The sequence below is a fragment of the Pan troglodytes genome, chromosome 7 (assembly GCF_028858775.2).
Source record: "Pan troglodytes isolate AG18354 chromosome 7, NHGRI_mPanTro3-v2.0_pri, whole genome shotgun sequence".
Taxonomy (NCBI): domain Eukaryota; kingdom Metazoa; phylum Chordata; class Mammalia; order Primates; family Hominidae; genus Pan; species Pan troglodytes.
Window position 1 is genome coordinate 31,431,856 of NC_072405.2, and position 18,728 is coordinate 31,450,583.

Genomic DNA, 18,728 nt, shown 5'->3' on the forward strand with positions numbered 1-18,728 from the left:
TAGAGCTTGTCTCAATAGTTCAGGGTTTAAGAAGAGGAGCGACAGGCGGCCCGGGGAGGGAGCAGGCTCAGGATGGGCCGGCCTCCAGTGCCTCCTCTGGAGCTCACTACCCAGACTACAGCAGCGCAGTGGGCAGCGCCTCAGCTCCTTCGCCTTCTGCTGGCTACAGCCTGGACAGGACCCGGAATCAAACCGCAGGACCTGGGTCACCGCTGCCGGAAAGAGCCAGTTCCTGTCCGTCCATGCACCCACCACCACAACCCAGGCCTTCCTGGAGGTGCTAGGGGAGGCCATGCCCCTTTTCTGAGTGCTTGGAAGTGACTGTTGCAAGTGACAAGTGACCGCTGCAAGTGACAAGTGACCACGCCTTTTTCCCCGCGGGTATAAATTCAGAGGCGCTGCGCTCCGATTCTGGCAGTGCAGCTGTGGGAACCTCTCCACGCGCACGAACTCAGCCAACGATTTCTGATAGATTTTTGGGAGTTTGACCAGAGATGCAAGGGGTGAAGGAGCGCTTCCTACCGCTAGGGAACTCTGGGGACAGAGCGCCCCGGCCGCCTGATGGCCGGGGCAGGGTGCGACCCAGGACCCAGGACGGCGTCGGGAACCATACCGTGGCCCGGATCCCCAACACCCTAAAGTTCGTCGTCGTCATCGTCGTGGTCCTGCTGCCAGTGAGTCCCCGCCGCGGTCCCTGGCTGGGGAAGAGAGCACCTGGCGCCGGGAGGGGGCAGGGAGACGGGGACACGGCAGGGATGCCTGGCCCTGGTCACCTGCGGCCGGGCATGTCCGGGCAGGACGAACTCGCCGTCGGAGTCAGGGGAAGAACTGGGTCCCCGGGCTGGGCAGGAGCGACCCGGCCGCGAGGGAGCAGAGAGGCGGTCCCCCTGGCTGCCCCGAGCCCGCGAAGGGAGGGAAGTTCCAGAATCCAGAGAGGGAGGGAGTCAAGGTGGAACCCATAGAGTGAGCCTCCGGAAGACACAGAGCGGTTGCCTCTCTCATTAATTAATTAATTAGTTAATAAAATTAACCCCATGTTTACATTCTTAAACGTGTTCCTTGGAGATCGGTTTAACCAACAGCCAGTAAAAAAAACTTTTCAGCGCTGTCTTTTGCAACTTTCACCTCCTCTGTCCTGAAAGTGGCAGGAAGCCGGAAAGTGGCAGGAAGCGGTTAACCAAGGTGCTGCCTTGGTTAATGTCTTCCACTACCACCCGTGTGTCCCCTCTGTATCCCATAGGCAGGACCGGGGCTGGCCCCTTCCTTCAGCATAAACGGTGTAAAGTTGTTGTGAGTTGGCTTTGGAAACTGAGATTGGTAGTAGTGTGAGTGCAAGGACATATTATGTATAAAATGTGCAGACTTCTAGGTCTCTTTCAGATTGATTGAGGTTTTTGCTAACAGCCCTTTTTAAGATTCTTTATGTAATACAAAGAAAAAAGAAAAAAAAGAAAAAAGAAAAAGAAAAGGCCAAAGCAAGGTTACAGAAACCATGAGAGTTTGCATGTTGTCTTTCTACAAATTAATGCTAAATTCAGAAAAGCAGTAACATTTTCACCTCTCAAAAATTACACAACTGACTTTTAAAATAGTTTTTAGTGGGTGGACTTACCTGAGGCAGCTAGAAGAATGGCTGTGTCAGGACAGTGGCCCTGAAGAGAGAATGCATGGATGACCTGCGTAGACAAGGCCAGCAACATCAGTTTCACGGTTTTGGGAATGTGAACTCTATGCGTCCCAAAGGAGGCTTTGATCCCTCCATCAGTCTTGCCTTATTAAATGCATTTCAATGCACAATCGCTTTTTTAAATTTTGGAGCTAACACAAATCACATTAGATGTTTTATGGCAGTACATTCAGATTGATCTTCTTTTAAGCAAGGGTATTGTATTTTACTGCATGGGTAAGCCACAGGTTAATTCACTGTTGCCGCCTAGGGGCAGCTGGTCAGATCCCATCCTAACTGCCTTTGCTAATTCCAACAGCATTGTACTAAATACCCTTGTATGTATCGTGTGTCCACATATCCATGCACACCAGCTTATTGGGCAACTCCTTCCAAGTTGAATTCTACTTCTCCTTCTGCGGGATAAATGACTTCAGAAGTTTCTTTAAATGTTCACGAATTTTCCTCCAAAAAACCACTGAACCCAGCTTACAGTCACACCTAGTCCACAAATGTGCCTGTGTCCCTACACCTTTGCTACACTTAGCTTTCATTCGTTACTAGTCTAAGATGTAAAACATGACACATCACATTGCTATGTATTTTTGTTTCTTCATGGTATTAGGAATTTTCAAGGATATAGGAGTTTTTTGGTACTGGGAGTAGATGACCAGGGGATCCAGATGAGACAGCAGGGAAGACTGAATTCCGAGCTGTGCACTTGGAAAACCCTGGTCAGCTGGGGCCAGTCCCTGCCACCCACCATGCCTGTGAATAGAGATAAGGTCTCCATCCTCAGCCTGTCAGGGTGACTTCAGATGAGCCTGGAGCTGAGTTCAGTTCCTGACCCCAGGTCCTGGCTCTGTCAATGCTGGGCTGGTCCAATCTCTGTGCCAGGTCCTTCCACACCATTCCTCTCTCTATCAAAGTAGTAATTGAGAAGTTCCAACGGCTCAGAATCTCGGACTCTCAGGCTGTCAAGGACTCCTGAGATTGAAGGTTGTGAATGGCTGGGCCCTGCCGTGCTCCCCCTCTGGCTCTGTGACTCTGGTGTGGCCCCAGCTCCTGCCTGTAAAGTGAAGAGGAGATAAAAATCTTCAGCAGCCCTGTGTAAACCTCAGAGGGCTGTGTTACCAGGTGTGGGAGGACAAATCACAGCCTCAGGGCTGGTGTCACTCACTCTGGACTGGATCCCCAGGCACCTGTCCTCCACCCAGCAGAGGCTGCCCCTGTTCCTACCTGCACCTTGGTACTCGCTCCCTGAGCTTGGGGCAGAAGCTTCTGAAGACTAGGGTGGAGCGCCACGGGAGGGGCCATGGAGGAACAGAGGAGCCAGACGTCAAGTGAGGACAGCGATGGCACTGCAGGGCCACAGCCTGGTTTACCTGCCATGCTTCCAGTTGTCCTTCTGGTAGGCGCCTGGCCCGGGTTGTAGTTTGAAGAGTGAGCAGGAAATGTCTCCATCCAGGTGGCTGCAGATGGCTACTCACCCAGGCCGTACTGAGAGGCCACAGTCCCAGTTCTGGTCCTCTGTCGTGTATCCAGGAGTGGCAGGGCAGTGAGGCTCTAGCTTCTAGGTCAGGGATGGGGACAGTGGGGACAGTGCCATGCCCCGAGCCTCTGCCGTTGGGCAGCTGGTGTCTTGCTTCCAGCCAGAGAATGCACATCTTCATGTAGTGGATTTCCTAACAACCCGGGGAGATGAAGGTAGGTTGTTTTTCCTGTTTTACAAGTGGCAAAATGAGATTCAGGGCTAGAGTTCTCTGAGCAGCTGCTTCTCTGATCTCTGTCCTGCCCTTAGCCTCTGGGAGCTCTTATGGTTCCTCAGCAGAGTTCACAGGGCTCTTGGAGCCTGTCCTTCGGCTTGAGCTGAGGCCACAACTGCGCGCACTTCATAGGCTTGAGGGGAAAGTGATTCATCCAGGAAGTAAACAGTGAGCCCTTTACTCTGAGAACACCTGTGCCCGGAGTCCGCCGGAGTTTGGGAGGACAAATGAACCCCATGTGAATCCTGTTCCCTGGAGCCCACAGTGTGGTAGGAGAGGTGACACCAGGGATTATATAACTAATAGGAGGTAGCATGAGGGAGGCCTGAGATCTCACCACCCTTGCCTCCCCCTCCTCCAGAGAGGCTGTGCTGGAGAGAGGCCATGCTGTTGCAGGGCCATAGGATGTGGTACTGTTGGCCTGGAAGATGTGGTTTGATTACAGTCACCATTGAGGGTCAGGGAGGGGAGCGAAGCTCTCCTTTAGATGCCCCCGCTCCCGATTTTTTTTTTTTTTTTAGCTGGACCTGAGAATTTGATTCACCTAAGAGAGGTCCACAGGAGACAAGCACACACATTTATTTAATTCAAGTTTTACCTGGCATGGAAGAACCTGTGAGAGTCAGTTACTTATTTACTGAATTAGACCAAGTAACTCATGAAGAAGCAAGTAACTATGTGAGGAGCTAAAAAGATGAGAGTGGATCCATTCTAACATGGTCTGCACAGTACCCTCTTGGCCTCGACTTCTCATCCTTAAAAATAAGGAAATTGTCAGCCGGGTGCGGTGGCTCACGCCTGTAATCCCAGCACTTTGGGAGGTCAAGGCAGGTGGATCACGAGGTCAGGAGATCGAGACCATCCTGGCTAACACAGTGAAACCCCATCTCTACTGAAAATACAAAACAATTAGCGGAGTGTGGTGGTGGGTGCCTGTAGTCCCAGCTACTGGAGAGGCTGAGGCAGGAGAATGGTGAGAACCCGGGAGGCAGAGCTTTCAGAAAAAAAAAAAAGGAGATTGTCCTATGTTTCCCTGGGGACTTTCATCTCCTGCTTTTAGGAAACACAAAAGAGGTCAAAGGATCTTCTTGCACCTGCTGTTTTTCAATAGCCTTTAATTCATAATAGTCAATTGACCAGGGTGGGCAGGGTGCGATGGCTCACACCTGTAGTCCTGCCAAGACAGGCAGATCACTTGAGCCCAGGAGTTCAAGACCAGCCAGGGCAACATAGCAAAACCCGGTCACAACAACAACAACAAAAAACCAAACAAACAAAAAAACAGAAAAACACAGAAAATTATGTCATGTGAAAGAATCCACACAGAATGCTTACCATCTGATTCCATTTCTTATTAAAATTCAACCAATCTATTCTGACAAAAAGCAGAATTATTGCTGGGGACATAGGAGCAAAGCAGAAGAGAGGATTACATTGAAGAATGAAGAAATTCTGGGGTGTGGTGGACATGTCATTTTCCTATCGTGGTGGTAGTTCCACAATGTATACACACGTCTCAATCTACCAAACTACATGCTTCAAAAATGTACACTTTGTTTCATGCCCATTATACCTCAATGAATCCATTTTTAAAAAACCTTCAATAGAATGTAAACACTTGAGTGTATACTGTATTCCCTATAGCACTTGCACATAGATCATGGAAATATGTATGCATAAAAAGTCAGTTTATCCAATTAAAATGGAATTCTAAAAGGTAATTAACATTAAAATGTGCAGGGGAAAAAGGAGTAAAAAAATTAGACTAGACAATCATCGCTTAAATGGTAAACGTACAGGTCTATTTCAACTATATCAATTATTGCACTCCCTGTAAATCCACTGAGCACTACAGTTCAATGGTAGAAATGTTTGGAAGGGCTGAGAAAGCAAGACTCAGCTATATCTTGTCTATATGAGATGGGCCTTAAAAGGAAGACACAGATGTTGTCTGTTGAAAGTAAATAGATGGAAAAAGATACACCACGCAGAGTGTAAGGCCAAGAAAACTGCCATGGCTATCTCAGTATCACATGAAGTTGATTTTGTTAGCGGTGGATGAGATCCGAGTTACCCTACGTTGAAGGCGGCGAATCCGTATGGGTCCACAGCACCTTCAGCTCTTCGCCTCCTGAGAAGAAAGAACTGGTCTGAGGGGCGTAAGGCAGAAGCAGAGATGGAGGCAAGTTTCAGAGCAGGAGTGAAAGTTTATTAAAAAGCTTTAGAACAGGAAGGAAAGGAAGGAACAGGAAGGAAAGGAAGGAACAGAAAGAAAAGAAGGAAAGTACACTTGGAAGATGGCCGAGCAGGTGACTTGAGAAACAGTGCGCAGCCGGACTGCCTGAGTTGGGGTTTTATAGGTTGGCATACTTCCAGGATCTTGCCTTACTTCTCCCCACTCCTGAAATCTTATTGGGAAGCTGCTGATCAGTTTCAGGTGTTTTCTATGTATTAGGAAACTGCTTTTTTCTGGCATCGGCTGTAACCAGTTATTACTTTAGAGACACAGTTATCAACTACCTGATGGTCGCCCAACACTGCTGGTGTCAGAAGCGGGGACCCCTCTCCTGTCCTGCTCATACCTAACTAGCTGCCTACTGTAACAATTTTAGGGCATTGAATATTATGGGAGATGAAAAGGGACCTTTGTAGTTAAAAGGGTTAATTCTTCAAGGAGTATAACAACAAATTGTATATGCCTAGTAATACATCTTCAAAACACATGACACAAAAGTAGAATTAAAAAGAGATTAAATCAGCTGTTTCTCTGCACTTGCTAGCATGATTAGGTGAAAACGCCAGTAAAGTGGCAAGCAATCTGCACACTATCAACCACCTTGATTTAACTGACATTTAAAGAGCAGGAGTGGAGCATCCACTGAACACTCATTCCCTTCTATGCTCATGATACTTTCACCAAGATAGATCAGGTTCTGGGCTATAAAACACACAATATGATCTCTAAACTTAATGAAACTAAACTGGAAATCAGTAACAATATCCACAGAGAATTCTAAAATTTTGATATTGAACAACACACTTCTAAAAATCTGTGGTTCAGACAGGAAATCAAAAGGGAAGGTAAGATATTTCAAAGTAAGTAATAATGACAATATAACACATGAAAAGTGGTGCGAAATGGCTAACAGTGCTCAGGGTGAAATATACAGCTTTCAATGTTTGTATTAAAAAATTGGGGGTTGGGGAGATGGCGAGTTACTACTGAAGGGTATGCAGTTCCTTTCTGGAGTGATAAAAATATTCTAAAATTGATTATAGTGATGATTGCATAGCTATAAGTATATTAAAAACTGCTGAAATGTAGACTTTAAATGGGTGAATTATATGAATAATCATAATTATTAATTATGTGAATTGTGTCTCACTAAAGCTGTCAAAAAAAGAAAAAACTTGAAAATTATGGGCCGGGCACGGTGGCTCACATCTGTAATTCCAGCACTTTGGGAGGCCGAGGAGGGTGGATCACGAGGTCAGGAGATCGAGACCATCCTGGCTAACACGGTGAAACCCTGTCTCTACTAAAAATACAAAAAATTAGCCAGGCGTGGTGGCGGGCACCTGTAGTCCCAGTTACTTGGGAGGCTGAGGCAGGAGAATGGCATGAACCCGGGAGGTGGAGCTTGCAGTGAGCCGAGATTGTGCCACTGCACTCCGGCCTGGGAGACAGCAAGACTCCGTCTCAAAAAAAGAAAAAGAAAAAGTAAATTATGGCCTGAGGAGCTACATTAATCAATCATAAAATATAAGTGTAAATTTAAACCAAACAAAGTAACAGGAAGGAGCATAAATCAAAGAATACAAACCACAGAAAGAACTGACAAAACCAACTGTGTGCGGTGGCTTACGCCTGTAATCCCAGTACTTTGGGAGGCCCAGGCAGGCAGATCACTTGAGCTCAGGAGTTAAACCACCCTGGGCAACATGGCGAAACCCCAGCTCTACAAAATATGCGAAAATTAGCTGGGCATTGTGGCACACACCTGTCTTTGGGGACTGAGGTTGCAGGACCACTTGAGCCTGGGAGGCAGAGGAGGCAAAGTTTGTAGTGAACTGAGATTACACCACTGCACTCCAACATGGAGGGCAGAGGGAGACCCTGTCTCCAAAAAAAAAAAAAAAAAAAGACAAAATGAAAAGTTGGTCTTCTGAAAGGATTTTAAAAAACACCAATAAACCCCTCATTAAATGAGAGGGTGTAAGAGTGTGAGAGCAGAGAAAGGAGACACAGACATCTCCTGAACCTAGAGGGACTCCAGCCCGGGAAGGAATGATTTGGGAAACGTGCGTTAGCTTCACTGTCACCAACTGCTAGGCAGGCTTTGATGTGGAAGAAAGCTACCTTTTGTCTTGCTTAGATCCAGGCAGTTGAACTGAGCCCAACATAAGCAGCTTTCATTGTAACCATTTTGGTTTTGCTTAAATTAATTTCCTACTTTAAAACACTCCCAACTTAAAGAAAAGTTACAAAAACTATACAATAAAAACGTTTGAAAAAATGGCTGTTGGCATGATGAAAGCTATTATTGAATTCTTTACTGTGTATTTTCTACAAACAAGGAAATTAACATCAACACATTACCACTATCTATACGCGATCTATTCAGATTTCTCCAGTTGTCTTCTAGTTGTCATTTATAACATAGAGATCATGGCCAGAATCCCTGAATTGCTGTTTCATCTTTTTTGTCACTCTTTGATATTTAGTGGGAGCAGCTTGTCAAGGTCCTTTGTAAAGCAGTAATTACTTAATGTTTGATGCTATATCCTGACTTTCTGTAAGGTTATATATATTATAACCTTCATTTGTAAAACTGAGTATGTTTATGTGTGTGTCTGTGTGTATTTGTGTGTGTGTGAGTGACAGACAGAATTCACCTATTGGTCAATTAAACACTCGGTGAAACTAAATATATTAAATGCTATTTCTGCATGAAGGGCTCATATGTGTGTGGTTTTTTAAAATTCTTATAAAATCTTTTCTCTCTAACCATGGTGGCATGTGCCTCTTATCCACATTTCTTGGGAGACTGAAGCAGGAGGATCACTTCAGGCCAGGAGTTCAAGCCTATAGTAAGATATGATCACACCTGTGAATAGCCACTGCATTCCAGCCTGGGCAACATAGCAAGACTCTGTATCAAAAAAACAAAATAGCTCTTCTTGCTCCCATTATCTGGCGTAAATGTATTTTATGTTATAATATGAGAAAAGGATACAGAAGTGTTTTTCTTTTTCTTGTCATTTTTTCTTTCTTTTTTTTTTTTATTTGAGACGGAGTCTCGCACTGTCACCACGTTGGAGTACAATGGTGCAATCTTGGCTCACTGCAACCTCTGCCTCTCAGGTTCAAGCTATTCTCCTGCCTCAGCCTCCTGAGTAGCTGGGATTACAGGTGTGTGCCACCACACCCAGCTAATTTTTGTATTATTAGTAGAGACAGGGTTTCACCGTGTTGGCCAGGATGGTCTCGATCTCTTGACCTTGTGATCCACCTGCCTCGGACTTCCAAATTGCTGGGATTACAGGCGTTAGCCATCGCGCTTGCCTGTATTTTTTTTTTTTTTTAGAAAATAGCTAGCCCTAACAGGCCAAGGGACAAACACAGGTACGAAAGAATGAAAGTTTGGAGCTGGAAAAAATGTCCAAGCTCTGATGGGTTTTGTCACTTGGGGTGAAGGGAATGTGAGATGGAGCCTGGGAGAGCTGAGGTCTGGAAGTCACTCACGCCCATCACTCCTTTGTCCCCACAGGTCCTAGCTTACTCTGCCACCACTGCCCGGCAGGAACAAGTTCCCCAGCAGACAGTGGCCCCACAGCAACAGAGGCACAGCTTCGAGGGGGAGGAGTGTCCAGCAGGTGCACTCTTATTTTTAAAAATCAGTTTATTTTTAATTGATAGATAAACATTGTATGTATTTATGATGTACACCATGATGTTTTGAAATATGTACGCATTGTGGAATGGCTAAATCAAGCTAATTCACATACTTAATCATGTATTCGTGGTAAGAACACTTAAAAATCTGCTCAGCAATTTTCAGCTGTATGGATACAGAGCCCTGGGATAAGCCCTCTTTGCCCTTTTTATCTGTGGGTTCTGTAGCCTTCCTTATCTATGGGTTCTGTATCCATGGTTGCAACAAACCACAGATCAAAAATATGCAGAAGAAATAAAAATGATAATACGTCAATAAAAGCAGATAAAAAGCAATGCAGTATAGCACTTATTTACATACCATGTCTATTGCATTAGGTATTACAAGTAATCTAGAGATGATTTAAAGCATATGTGCATGGGTTTTATGCAATACTATCCCAAATTATATCAGGGACTTGAGTATATGCAGAGTTTGTTCCATGGACTATATTCCCTGTGGATAGAAGGCAGGACTGTACAACACATTGTTTTAATAACTGTAGTCACCATGTTCCACAATACATCTCTTGAATTTATTCTCCCTGTCTAACTGAAATTTTGTATCCTTTGACTAACATCTCCCCATCCCACCATCCAACTCAAGCCCTGGTAATCACCATTCTGCTCTCCACCTCTATGAGACCAACTTTTTCTGATTCCACATATGTGAGATCATGAGGTGTTTGCCTTTCTGTGCCTGGCTTATTTCACTTAGCATAGTATCCTCCAGGTTCATCCATGCTGACACAAATGACAGAATTCCCTTCTTTTTAAAGGCTGAATAGTATTCCATTGTATCTGTGTGTCACATTTTCTTTAACTTTTCATCCATCCATGGACACGTAGGTTGATTCCATGTCTTGACCATTGTAAATAATGCTCCAATGCATATGGGAGGGAAGATACCTCTTCAATATACTGACGTCATTTCCTTTGGATGTATACCCAATAGTGGGATTGCTAGATCATATAGTTGTTCTATTTTTTGTTTTTTGAGGAACCTCCATACTGTTTTCCATAATGGCTGTACTAATTTCCATTCCCACCAACAGTGTACCAGCATTCCTTTTTCTCCCCATCATCATCAACACTTGTTATCTTTTGTCTTTTTGGTAATAGCCATTCTTACAGGTGTGAAGTGATATTTGGCACTTGATGGTTAGTGATGCTGAGCATTTTTTTCATATACTTTTTGGCCACTTCTATGTCTCCTTTTGAGAAGTGTCTATTCAGGTCCCACGCCCATGTATCCATTTTACTTGGATTATTTGATTGTGTGCTACTGAGATGTTTGAGTTCCTGTGTATTTTGGATTTTAACCAAAATCTTGGATCTTTTGAATATTGACCCTCATTCTGTAGGTTGTCTCTTCACTCTGTTCATTGTTTCCTTTGTCATGCAGAACCTTTTTAGTCTAATGTAACCTCATTTGTCTGTTTTTCCTTTTGTTGCCTGTGCTTTTGGGGTCATAGTCAAGAAACCATTGCCCAGACCAACATCATGAAAATTTTCCCCTATGTATTCTTGTGGTAGTTTTACCATTTCAGATCTTATGTTTTAATCTTTAGTCCATTTTGAATTAACTTTTACATATGATGTGAGATAAAGGTCTTATTTCATTCTTCTGCATGTCAATAACCTACTTTTCTCAACACCATTTATTGAAGAGCTGTCCTTTCCCCATTTTGTGTTCTTGGTATCTTTCTCACAATCAATAAGCTGTAAATGCATTGATTTATACCTGGGTTCACTATTTTGTTCCATCAGTTTATTTACCATTGTTATGCCATTACCATTCAGTTTTGATGACTATAATTTTGTAACATGTTTTAAAATCAGGTAGTATGATGCCTCCATCTTTGTTCGTTTGATCACTTTGGCTATTTGAGGTCTTTTGTAGTTCCATACAAATCTGGGCGTGGTGGTGCGTCGCCTATAATCCCAGCTACTCGGGAGGCTGAGGCAGAAAAATCGCTTGAACCAGGGAGTTGGAGGTTGCAGTGAGCCGAGATTGTGCCACTGCACTCCAGCCAGGTGACAGAGCAAGACTCTGTCTCAAAAAAAAAAAAGACACATGAATATACATAACAGTCAGGATGTCCTGATGGGAACCATGAAGAATAGTTAAGTGATAGGTGAGATAGACAAGGTTGGTAGGGCCTCTCAGGGATGGTGATTTGAGCTGATATTTAAAGTTGGACAGGGCCAGTCTTGCAGAGAGCCAGGAAGAGTGCTCTTGAGAAGGCCCTGAAGGAATGAGAACCCCAGGTTTTGGGGGCTTGGGGAGACTGAGCGAAGACAGGGGGCCACTGTGGTGAGTGGACAGCAAACAGGTCAGGTGGACCAGCATGGGCAGATCACATGTACAGTAGGTTGGATGTTATTTTGTGAGTCAGGGCATAAAAAAAATAAAATATCTCAATGATGTGTATTGATTACATGTTGAAACGTAGTATTTCAGATATTTTAGGTTAAAACTATATTGTTAAAATTAATTTGGCCTCATTCTTTTTACTATTTTAATATGGCTCTCATAGAATTTGAATTTTGCATAGAATTTGAATTTTGTATTATATTTCTGTCAGCAGTGCCAGTCAAAGGTATGTAATAGATGCTGAATGGATGACAAGACCAAGCCTGTAACAGTGGATTTCTCTGTCTCAATTCCAGTGAGGGCCAAAAAAGAAGTTTCCCCACCACTGTCAGCCTCTGGGAATTCTGTGGTGACTCATTCATTGGCTTTTCTCTCCCTTCCCAGGATCTCATAGATCAGAACATACTGGAGCCTGTAACCCGTGCACAGAGGGTGTGGATTACACCAACGCTTCCAACAATGAACCTTCTTGCTTCCCATGTACAGTTTGTAAATCAGGTACAGAATGTGTGGACCTCTTGTCCAGAGGTGGAATGTGGGGCAATGAGGTGGGAGTTGTAGCCGACATGAGTCAGGGAACCAAGTTCCAGCCCAACCTGGTCTTCATCACCCTGTTCTATGATTATATATTTGACTGATTAAAAAAATAGAAAGAAATCTTTTCTATAATGCATGCCACCTGGCTGGGAAATCGTCTAAACTGTCAGCTGCAAGAGGGTGGGGGGATCATTAGATCATAGAGAAGGCCTGGCCCAGTGGACAGGGCTAGGTTTCAGCAGTGGCACGGGTCTGCTCCAGGGCCAGGCTCTCTCCCCCAGGCTCTGTGCTCCTGGCAGGTGCTCGGCCTCACTCAGCCTTCAGGTTCTCAGGCCCCTTCCTCCTCCCCAGCAGGCCCAGGCTTTGGGGAAGTCCCCCAAGGCCTCCGTCTCCTTGCAGAGTCTCTCAGATGATGCCCTTGCACCTCCCTTGCTACTGACCATGGCATCTAAACAATGCTTTTCCCCTAATCTGATGTAATAAATAATGAATTATGCTCCTTTTTATGACTCCTCTGAGTGCTGGTGACAGCTGAAGGGTGGGTGTCCTGTATGAGCCCTGAGTGTGCTGGTGCAGAAACTGGCCCTTAGAACTCCTTGGTGAACTTGGTTGAGCTGAGCGGGAGGGGGTGGATGGTAAGGAAGATCGAGGGATACATCAGGGAAACACATTCCCAAAACCTTATGCTCTGTTGTCAGATCAAAAACATAAAAGTTCCTGCACCATGACCAGAGACACAGTGTGTCAGTGTAAAGAAGGCACCTTCCGGAATGAAAACTCCCCAGAGATGTGCCGGAAGTGTAGCAGGTGAGACAGCAGCCAGGGGCTCCTGACAGCTTTCAGGAACCCGAGAAGACCTGAGTCACCTGGTACCCCTATTTCTCCGCTGACCCCATGGAGCCTCCAGACCCATGGGGTGTCCCTGAGCCTGTGGGGTCTCTTGGGTCTGCAGTGGCCGCTCCTGGTCCATCTGCCTGTCCCCACCCCTACCCCCTGCAGCAGCCCCTTCCCAGACCCTCCCCAGCACGAGTCCCCTTGGCCAGACCAACTTGTTCACTGGGCACAAGAGGCAACTTTCTGGATCCCTTGATCCTTTTCAGCAAACCTAGGAAATGCGATTTCCCTTTGAAATGAGAAGAAAACACTTGAATCCAGTCTGGGTTGTATTTGTTGCTATACCAAGCTGTTTTAAAAAATGTTCTTTTTAATATTTTTTATGCAGGCAGGACCCATCAAGACAAAAGTGGCCACGGCCGACAAAAGTCATAAGAAGGCTGTGGGTGGAGCTCCTTCAAGTTCCCATGAAGGCCTGAGCCAATCCAGCCGGCCTCACCCCTGGCCCCAATCCCTCAATAAGTCCTGTCTTTTCCCTATTTGGGCTTTAAGGGCCAAGAGTAATTTGTTCTTCTCTGGCCCCCTAATGTTTGCCATGATTGGGAGGAACCAGCAGACAGTTGGGGGTGAGAGATCACTTGTACTGTGGGTTGACTGGAGGAAGGGGCTCAGCTTGTGGCCACAAGGGCTCGTGACCTTCCCCTGGAGTGTGGCTCCTCCTAACGCAGGCCTCCTCTGCAGCCCAGGGAAGCTCAGTGTGTGCCCGACCCAGAAGGCTCCTGTGGCCCCAGAGCAGGGAGGCTGAGGGGCTGAAATGCGCATGCTCAGACCCTTCCCCAGCCTCAACAAGGGAACTTGGGGGACCCCCTCCAGACAGGAGGCTGTCCTTCCCCTGACGCCTTCTCAGGGACATTGGAGAGGGAGGGTGGCTCCCCTTTTATCCCACCTGGCTAGCTTTCCCTCAGGAGTCCTCACCTCCCTCTCTGTGTGTACCCAGGTGCCCTAGTGGGGAAGTCCAAGTCAGTAATTGTACGTCCTGGGATGATATCCAGTGTGTTGAAGAATTTGGTGCCAGTGCCACTGTGGAAACCCCAGCTGCTGAAGAGACAATGAACACCAGCCCGGGGACTCCTGCCCCAGCTGCTGAAGAGACAATGAACACCAGCCCGGGGACTCCTGCCCCAGCTGCTGAAGAGACAATGAACACCAGCCCGGGGACTCCTGCCCCAGCTGCTGAAGAGACAATGACCACCAGCCCGGGGACTCCTGCCCCAGCTGCTGAAGAGAAAATGACCACCAGCCCGGGGACTCCTGCCTCTTCTCATTACCTCTCATGCACTATCGTAGGGATCATAGTTCTAATTGTGCTTCTGATTGTGTTTGTTTGAAAGACTTCACTGTGGAAGAAATTCCTTCCTTACCTGAAAGGTTCAGGTAGGCGCTGGCTGAGGGCGGGGGCACTGGACACTCTCTGCCCTGCCTCCCTCTGCTGTGTTCCCACAGACAGAAACGCCTGCCCCTGCCCCAAGTCCTGGTGTCTCCAGCCTGGCTCTATCCTCCTCCTTGTGATCGTCCCATCCCCACATCCCGTGCACCCCCCAGGACCCTGGTCTCATCAGTCCCTCTCCTGGAGCTGGGGGTCCACACATCTCCCAGCCAAGTCCAAGAGGGCAGGGCCAGTTCCTCCCATCTTCAGGCCCAGCCAGGCAGGGGGCAGTCGGCTCCTCAACTGGGTGACAAGGGTGAGGATGAGAAGTGGTCACGGGATTTATTCAGCCTTGGTCAGAGCAGAACACAGAGATTTTCCACCTGTTGGTTTTTACTCTAGTTCCCCTTCTCATCCCCCTTCCTCAGGGTGTCCCCTAATTGCAAGGCCCCATTCCTGTCTCCAGCCCCAGGGCTCCTTGTCCAGTGTCCCAGCCCCCAGCCCAGCCCTGTGCCCCACTGTCCTCTGGGAAGGAGGTGCTTCATGGGCCCCTCCCCACCTGCTAAGGAGACTCGTTCTCTTCCAAGTGGTGAAAGGGCCCCTGAGCGTGTAGACAGAGTGACTTGGTTTCTCCAGAAACTGGAAGCCTCATGGGCTGAGGAACTGCCTCCCACCCACAGCAGAGCCCGGGCGGACACACTCCCTTCTCCTCATGGCTGCCCTGACTCTCTGAAGTGGCTTGGGGTTCTGGGCTGACTGTGGGGGACACATGGCCATCTTGAGCATCACACAGACCGGCGGGTCCTGCTGCAGTCCTGTCCTTCCTGTAGTCTTCACTCCACAGCCTCACTCCACAGTGAGTGACCCTCACTGGACACCCTCACTCCACAGCCTGCACCCTGAGGATGGGGTGTCCGCCTGAGCACAGCATCAGGGGCCTGGCCCCAGCAGCGGGTCCTGGATGTGCTGAGATTGGGCTGCCTGGGTTGACCTCATTGGGAGGAGGTGGGGACGGCAGGTCCAGCTGCGTACTGGGGACCCTGCAGCAAGCCCTGGATGTGGACTCCTGAGTCAGTTCTTTGCCTTCCTGTGGTCTTTTTCTGGCACTCACGTTGCCCACCAAGGCCTGGGTGGGTGAGAACAGTGCCCACAAGGGGACCCTGAGTAACAGAGACTCACAGCCCATCCAGGTCTCTGGGCAGGAAATTGAAGGAATCATCACATTTTACAGAGGAGGAGACTGCAGCTCAGAGTGGGGGAAGTGTGTGCACCAGGCCACAGGCAAGTCTGTCCAGAGCACTGGTAGGAATGAGGGAAACTAGGAATGACCACTTTAAAAAGTTAGATGAGAAGAATTTCAAGGCCGGGTGCGGTGGCTCACGCCTGTAATCCCAGCACTTTGGGAGGCGGAGATGGGCGGATCACGAGGTCAGAAGATTGAGACCATCCTGGCTAACACGGTGAAACCCCATCTCTACTAAAAATACAAAAAAATTAGCCGGGCGCGGTGGCGGACGCCTGCAGTCCCAGCTACGTGGGAGGCTGAGGCACGAGAATGGCGTGAACCCGGGAGGCGGAGCTTGCAGTGAGCCGAGATCGCGCCACTGCACTCCAGCCTGGGGGACAGAGCGAGACTCCATCTCAAAAAACACACACACAAAAAAAACAACCAAAAAAAGAAAGAAAGAAAGAATTTCAAAGTTAAGTCATTGGAGTTCGTTGGTAATATATTTGTATGGCTTAGGTCATGTTACGCGCATCACCCCCTCACCCCATGTCTGCTGTTGGTCTCAGCACTGGGTGGAGGGAGGGGCAATAGTCCTGGTGAAGAGGAGGGGGGAGCAGCACCAGCTGGAGTGGGGCCTCTGCCGCTGCCTCTTCCTGCTGTGGTTTCTCTGGCTTAGACTGCCCCTCTCACCTGGCTTGTCTGTGGGGAGATCTTTGTTCTCTGGCTGCTTTTAAGACTTTCTCCTTAACAGTGGTTTCAGCAATTCGATTGAGGCAAAAAGGAGCTGCAGAAGCCATGTCTGTAGCATTTGTGGCCTCCCCTTCTGTATAATAGCAGCCATGTTTTGGCCTCTGCAGGGCTAAAGTCTTCTGAGCAGCTGCTTCTCCACATCTCTGCCATGCACTCGGCCTCGGAGCTCCTGGTGTTCCTCAGCAGAGTCCACAGGGCTCTTTGGGGTCCCCTCCCTGTGCTGTAGCCTGGAACCTGTGACCTGAGGCAGTGAGCTGAGGCCACCACTGGGCTCACCTCATGGGCTTGGAGGGAAAGTCATTCACCCAGAAAGTAGGTGATGAGCCCTTTACTCTGAGAATGTCTGCGCTTGGTGGCGGTGGGAGGACAAATGAGCCCTGTGTCAGTCCTGCTCCCTGAAGCCCACAGTCTGGTGGAGGAGGTGTCACCAGGAACCTAAATAGCTATCAGGAAGCATGGGGGCTACCTCCCCGCTCCCTGCACCTCCAGAGAGACTGTGCCGGCTCCAGGAATGTCATCCCTCCCTACTTGACTCTGGCAGAGGGAGGCTGTGCCGTTGCAAGGCCCCAGGTCATGATATTGGTGGCTTGGAGGATGTGGTTTCATTAAAATCAACATTGAGGGGAATGATTGTACTAACAACAGCATGTGCTGAAATACAGTACTTGCGCGTGCCAAGCTCTGTTCTCAGCACTTTATACACATATGAACACACTTAATCCTCATACAACCAGACTGTACAGGAACCCTCATTGTCCTTGTCTTAGACAAGCAGCATGAGACGCAGAACATTCGTTCAGTGGAGGGGCTGGGCACAGAGATGAGTGACCCTCAGGGGCAGCAGCAATGATTGGGTCACTGGGTTCTGCTGACCTTTCCCAGGGGAGTATTTGGTGCTTGTTCGTGAGGCCTGCATTCACCTAGTGCTGGGTCACAGCTGGGGGTCCCTGAGAAGTCATTTAAGGTCACCTCTTATTTCAGGAATGAGACATATTTAGATAAGAAGTGGCTTCCCCTGGACCATGATGCTGGCCCAAGACTACAAGACAGATGGCTTGCTTCTTAATCCAAGGTTCTTCTTATACCAAAAGAACAAAGAAAGAAAAAAGCCACGAAAGACTCAAAAGAAGCAGATTTCCCACCACAGCACAACCTCAGAACAATTCTGAGTTGCTCATTTTAAGATCAACGAGGCATTTTTAGGGCATGTATGCCTGAGAGAGGAAATCAGTGTGAACGGCAAACTTCCCTCTAAAACAGCCTAATACAACACTGGTCCAGGAGGAACAAGGCAAGGAAACCCCCTGGTGAATGACTCATCTCAGGAAGAGGCAGGGCAGGGTCAGGAGAGTCTATGGAGGAGAAGACCTGGAACAAGACCTCTCTCTCTTGCTCTCTTACACACACACACACACACACACACACACACACTCACACCCCTATGAGCCCAAATCTATGAACTGAGAACCTCATTCTCTGACCTCACCTTCCATCTCCCTCAATCAGAGATACCCACAAACCTCAGAGCTGTGTCCCAGCATCACTTGTTTTGACTCCCGTCCCCAACTGCCTTGACTTCCTGTCTGCCTGGGAACCTGTCTGTGTGGACTTTTCCCTCTATGTCCACCAGTGTCCTGTCACCAATGGCATTTGTCACCTCTGCCTGGGCAGCCCCACATGACTCTTTGCACCTTCATGGACTTTGGGGTTATTGATGTCTGTGCCTCATCTCCCTGTGAACTGGAACTGTCCTAAGGAAAGGGAGGGTCGTGCCTTATTCCTGATACTCCACGATTCCTTGTATAGTGTGGCCACCAGGCACTGACATGCTCTCCTTGGATGAATGAGTAATGTGGGTTCTAGGAAGCCCGCATGAATGCAGATGTGATGTCCTCAGCCTTTCATAGACATGTTTCATGTGAGAGGTGGGAAGAGCAGCTGAACAGAAGGCTGAGGACTGCCCAGGTCCAGAGTCACCAAGAGCTTGTTGTCAGGTTTTCACTTGCTATTCGCAGAGATTTTTTTTTTAAGGCACTATTTGTAGTGTTAAAAGGGTGAATTTATCAGAAGGCATAATAATCATAAATGTGTATATGCCTAATAATAGAACTTTAAAAGGCATGAAGCAACACTCAAAAGGATTAAAGGGAGATCATCTCACCCCCTTCTTACCAATTGATAGAATGATCTGATGAAAACAGTAAAATAA

General features: G+C 47.5%; 1 protein-coding gene across 1 annotated transcript; it reads left to right on the forward strand.

Annotated features, from left to right (window-relative positions):
* Nucleotides 1-246: 246 nt before the first annotated feature.
* Nucleotides 247-14,644, forward strand: TNFRSF10C (TNF receptor superfamily member 10c). The gene is made up of 5 exons (XM_528085.9): nucleotides 247-674; nucleotides 9,204-9,309; nucleotides 12,129-12,242; nucleotides 12,980-13,088; nucleotides 14,113-14,644. The coding sequence occupies exons 1-5, from the start codon at nucleotides 495-497 to the stop codon at nucleotides 14,501-14,503; spliced, it is 900 nt and encodes a 299-aa protein (XP_528085.3). The 5' UTR covers nucleotides 247-494; the 3' UTR covers nucleotides 14,504-14,644.
* The last annotated feature ends 4,084 nt before the right edge of the window (nucleotides 14,645-18,728 follow it).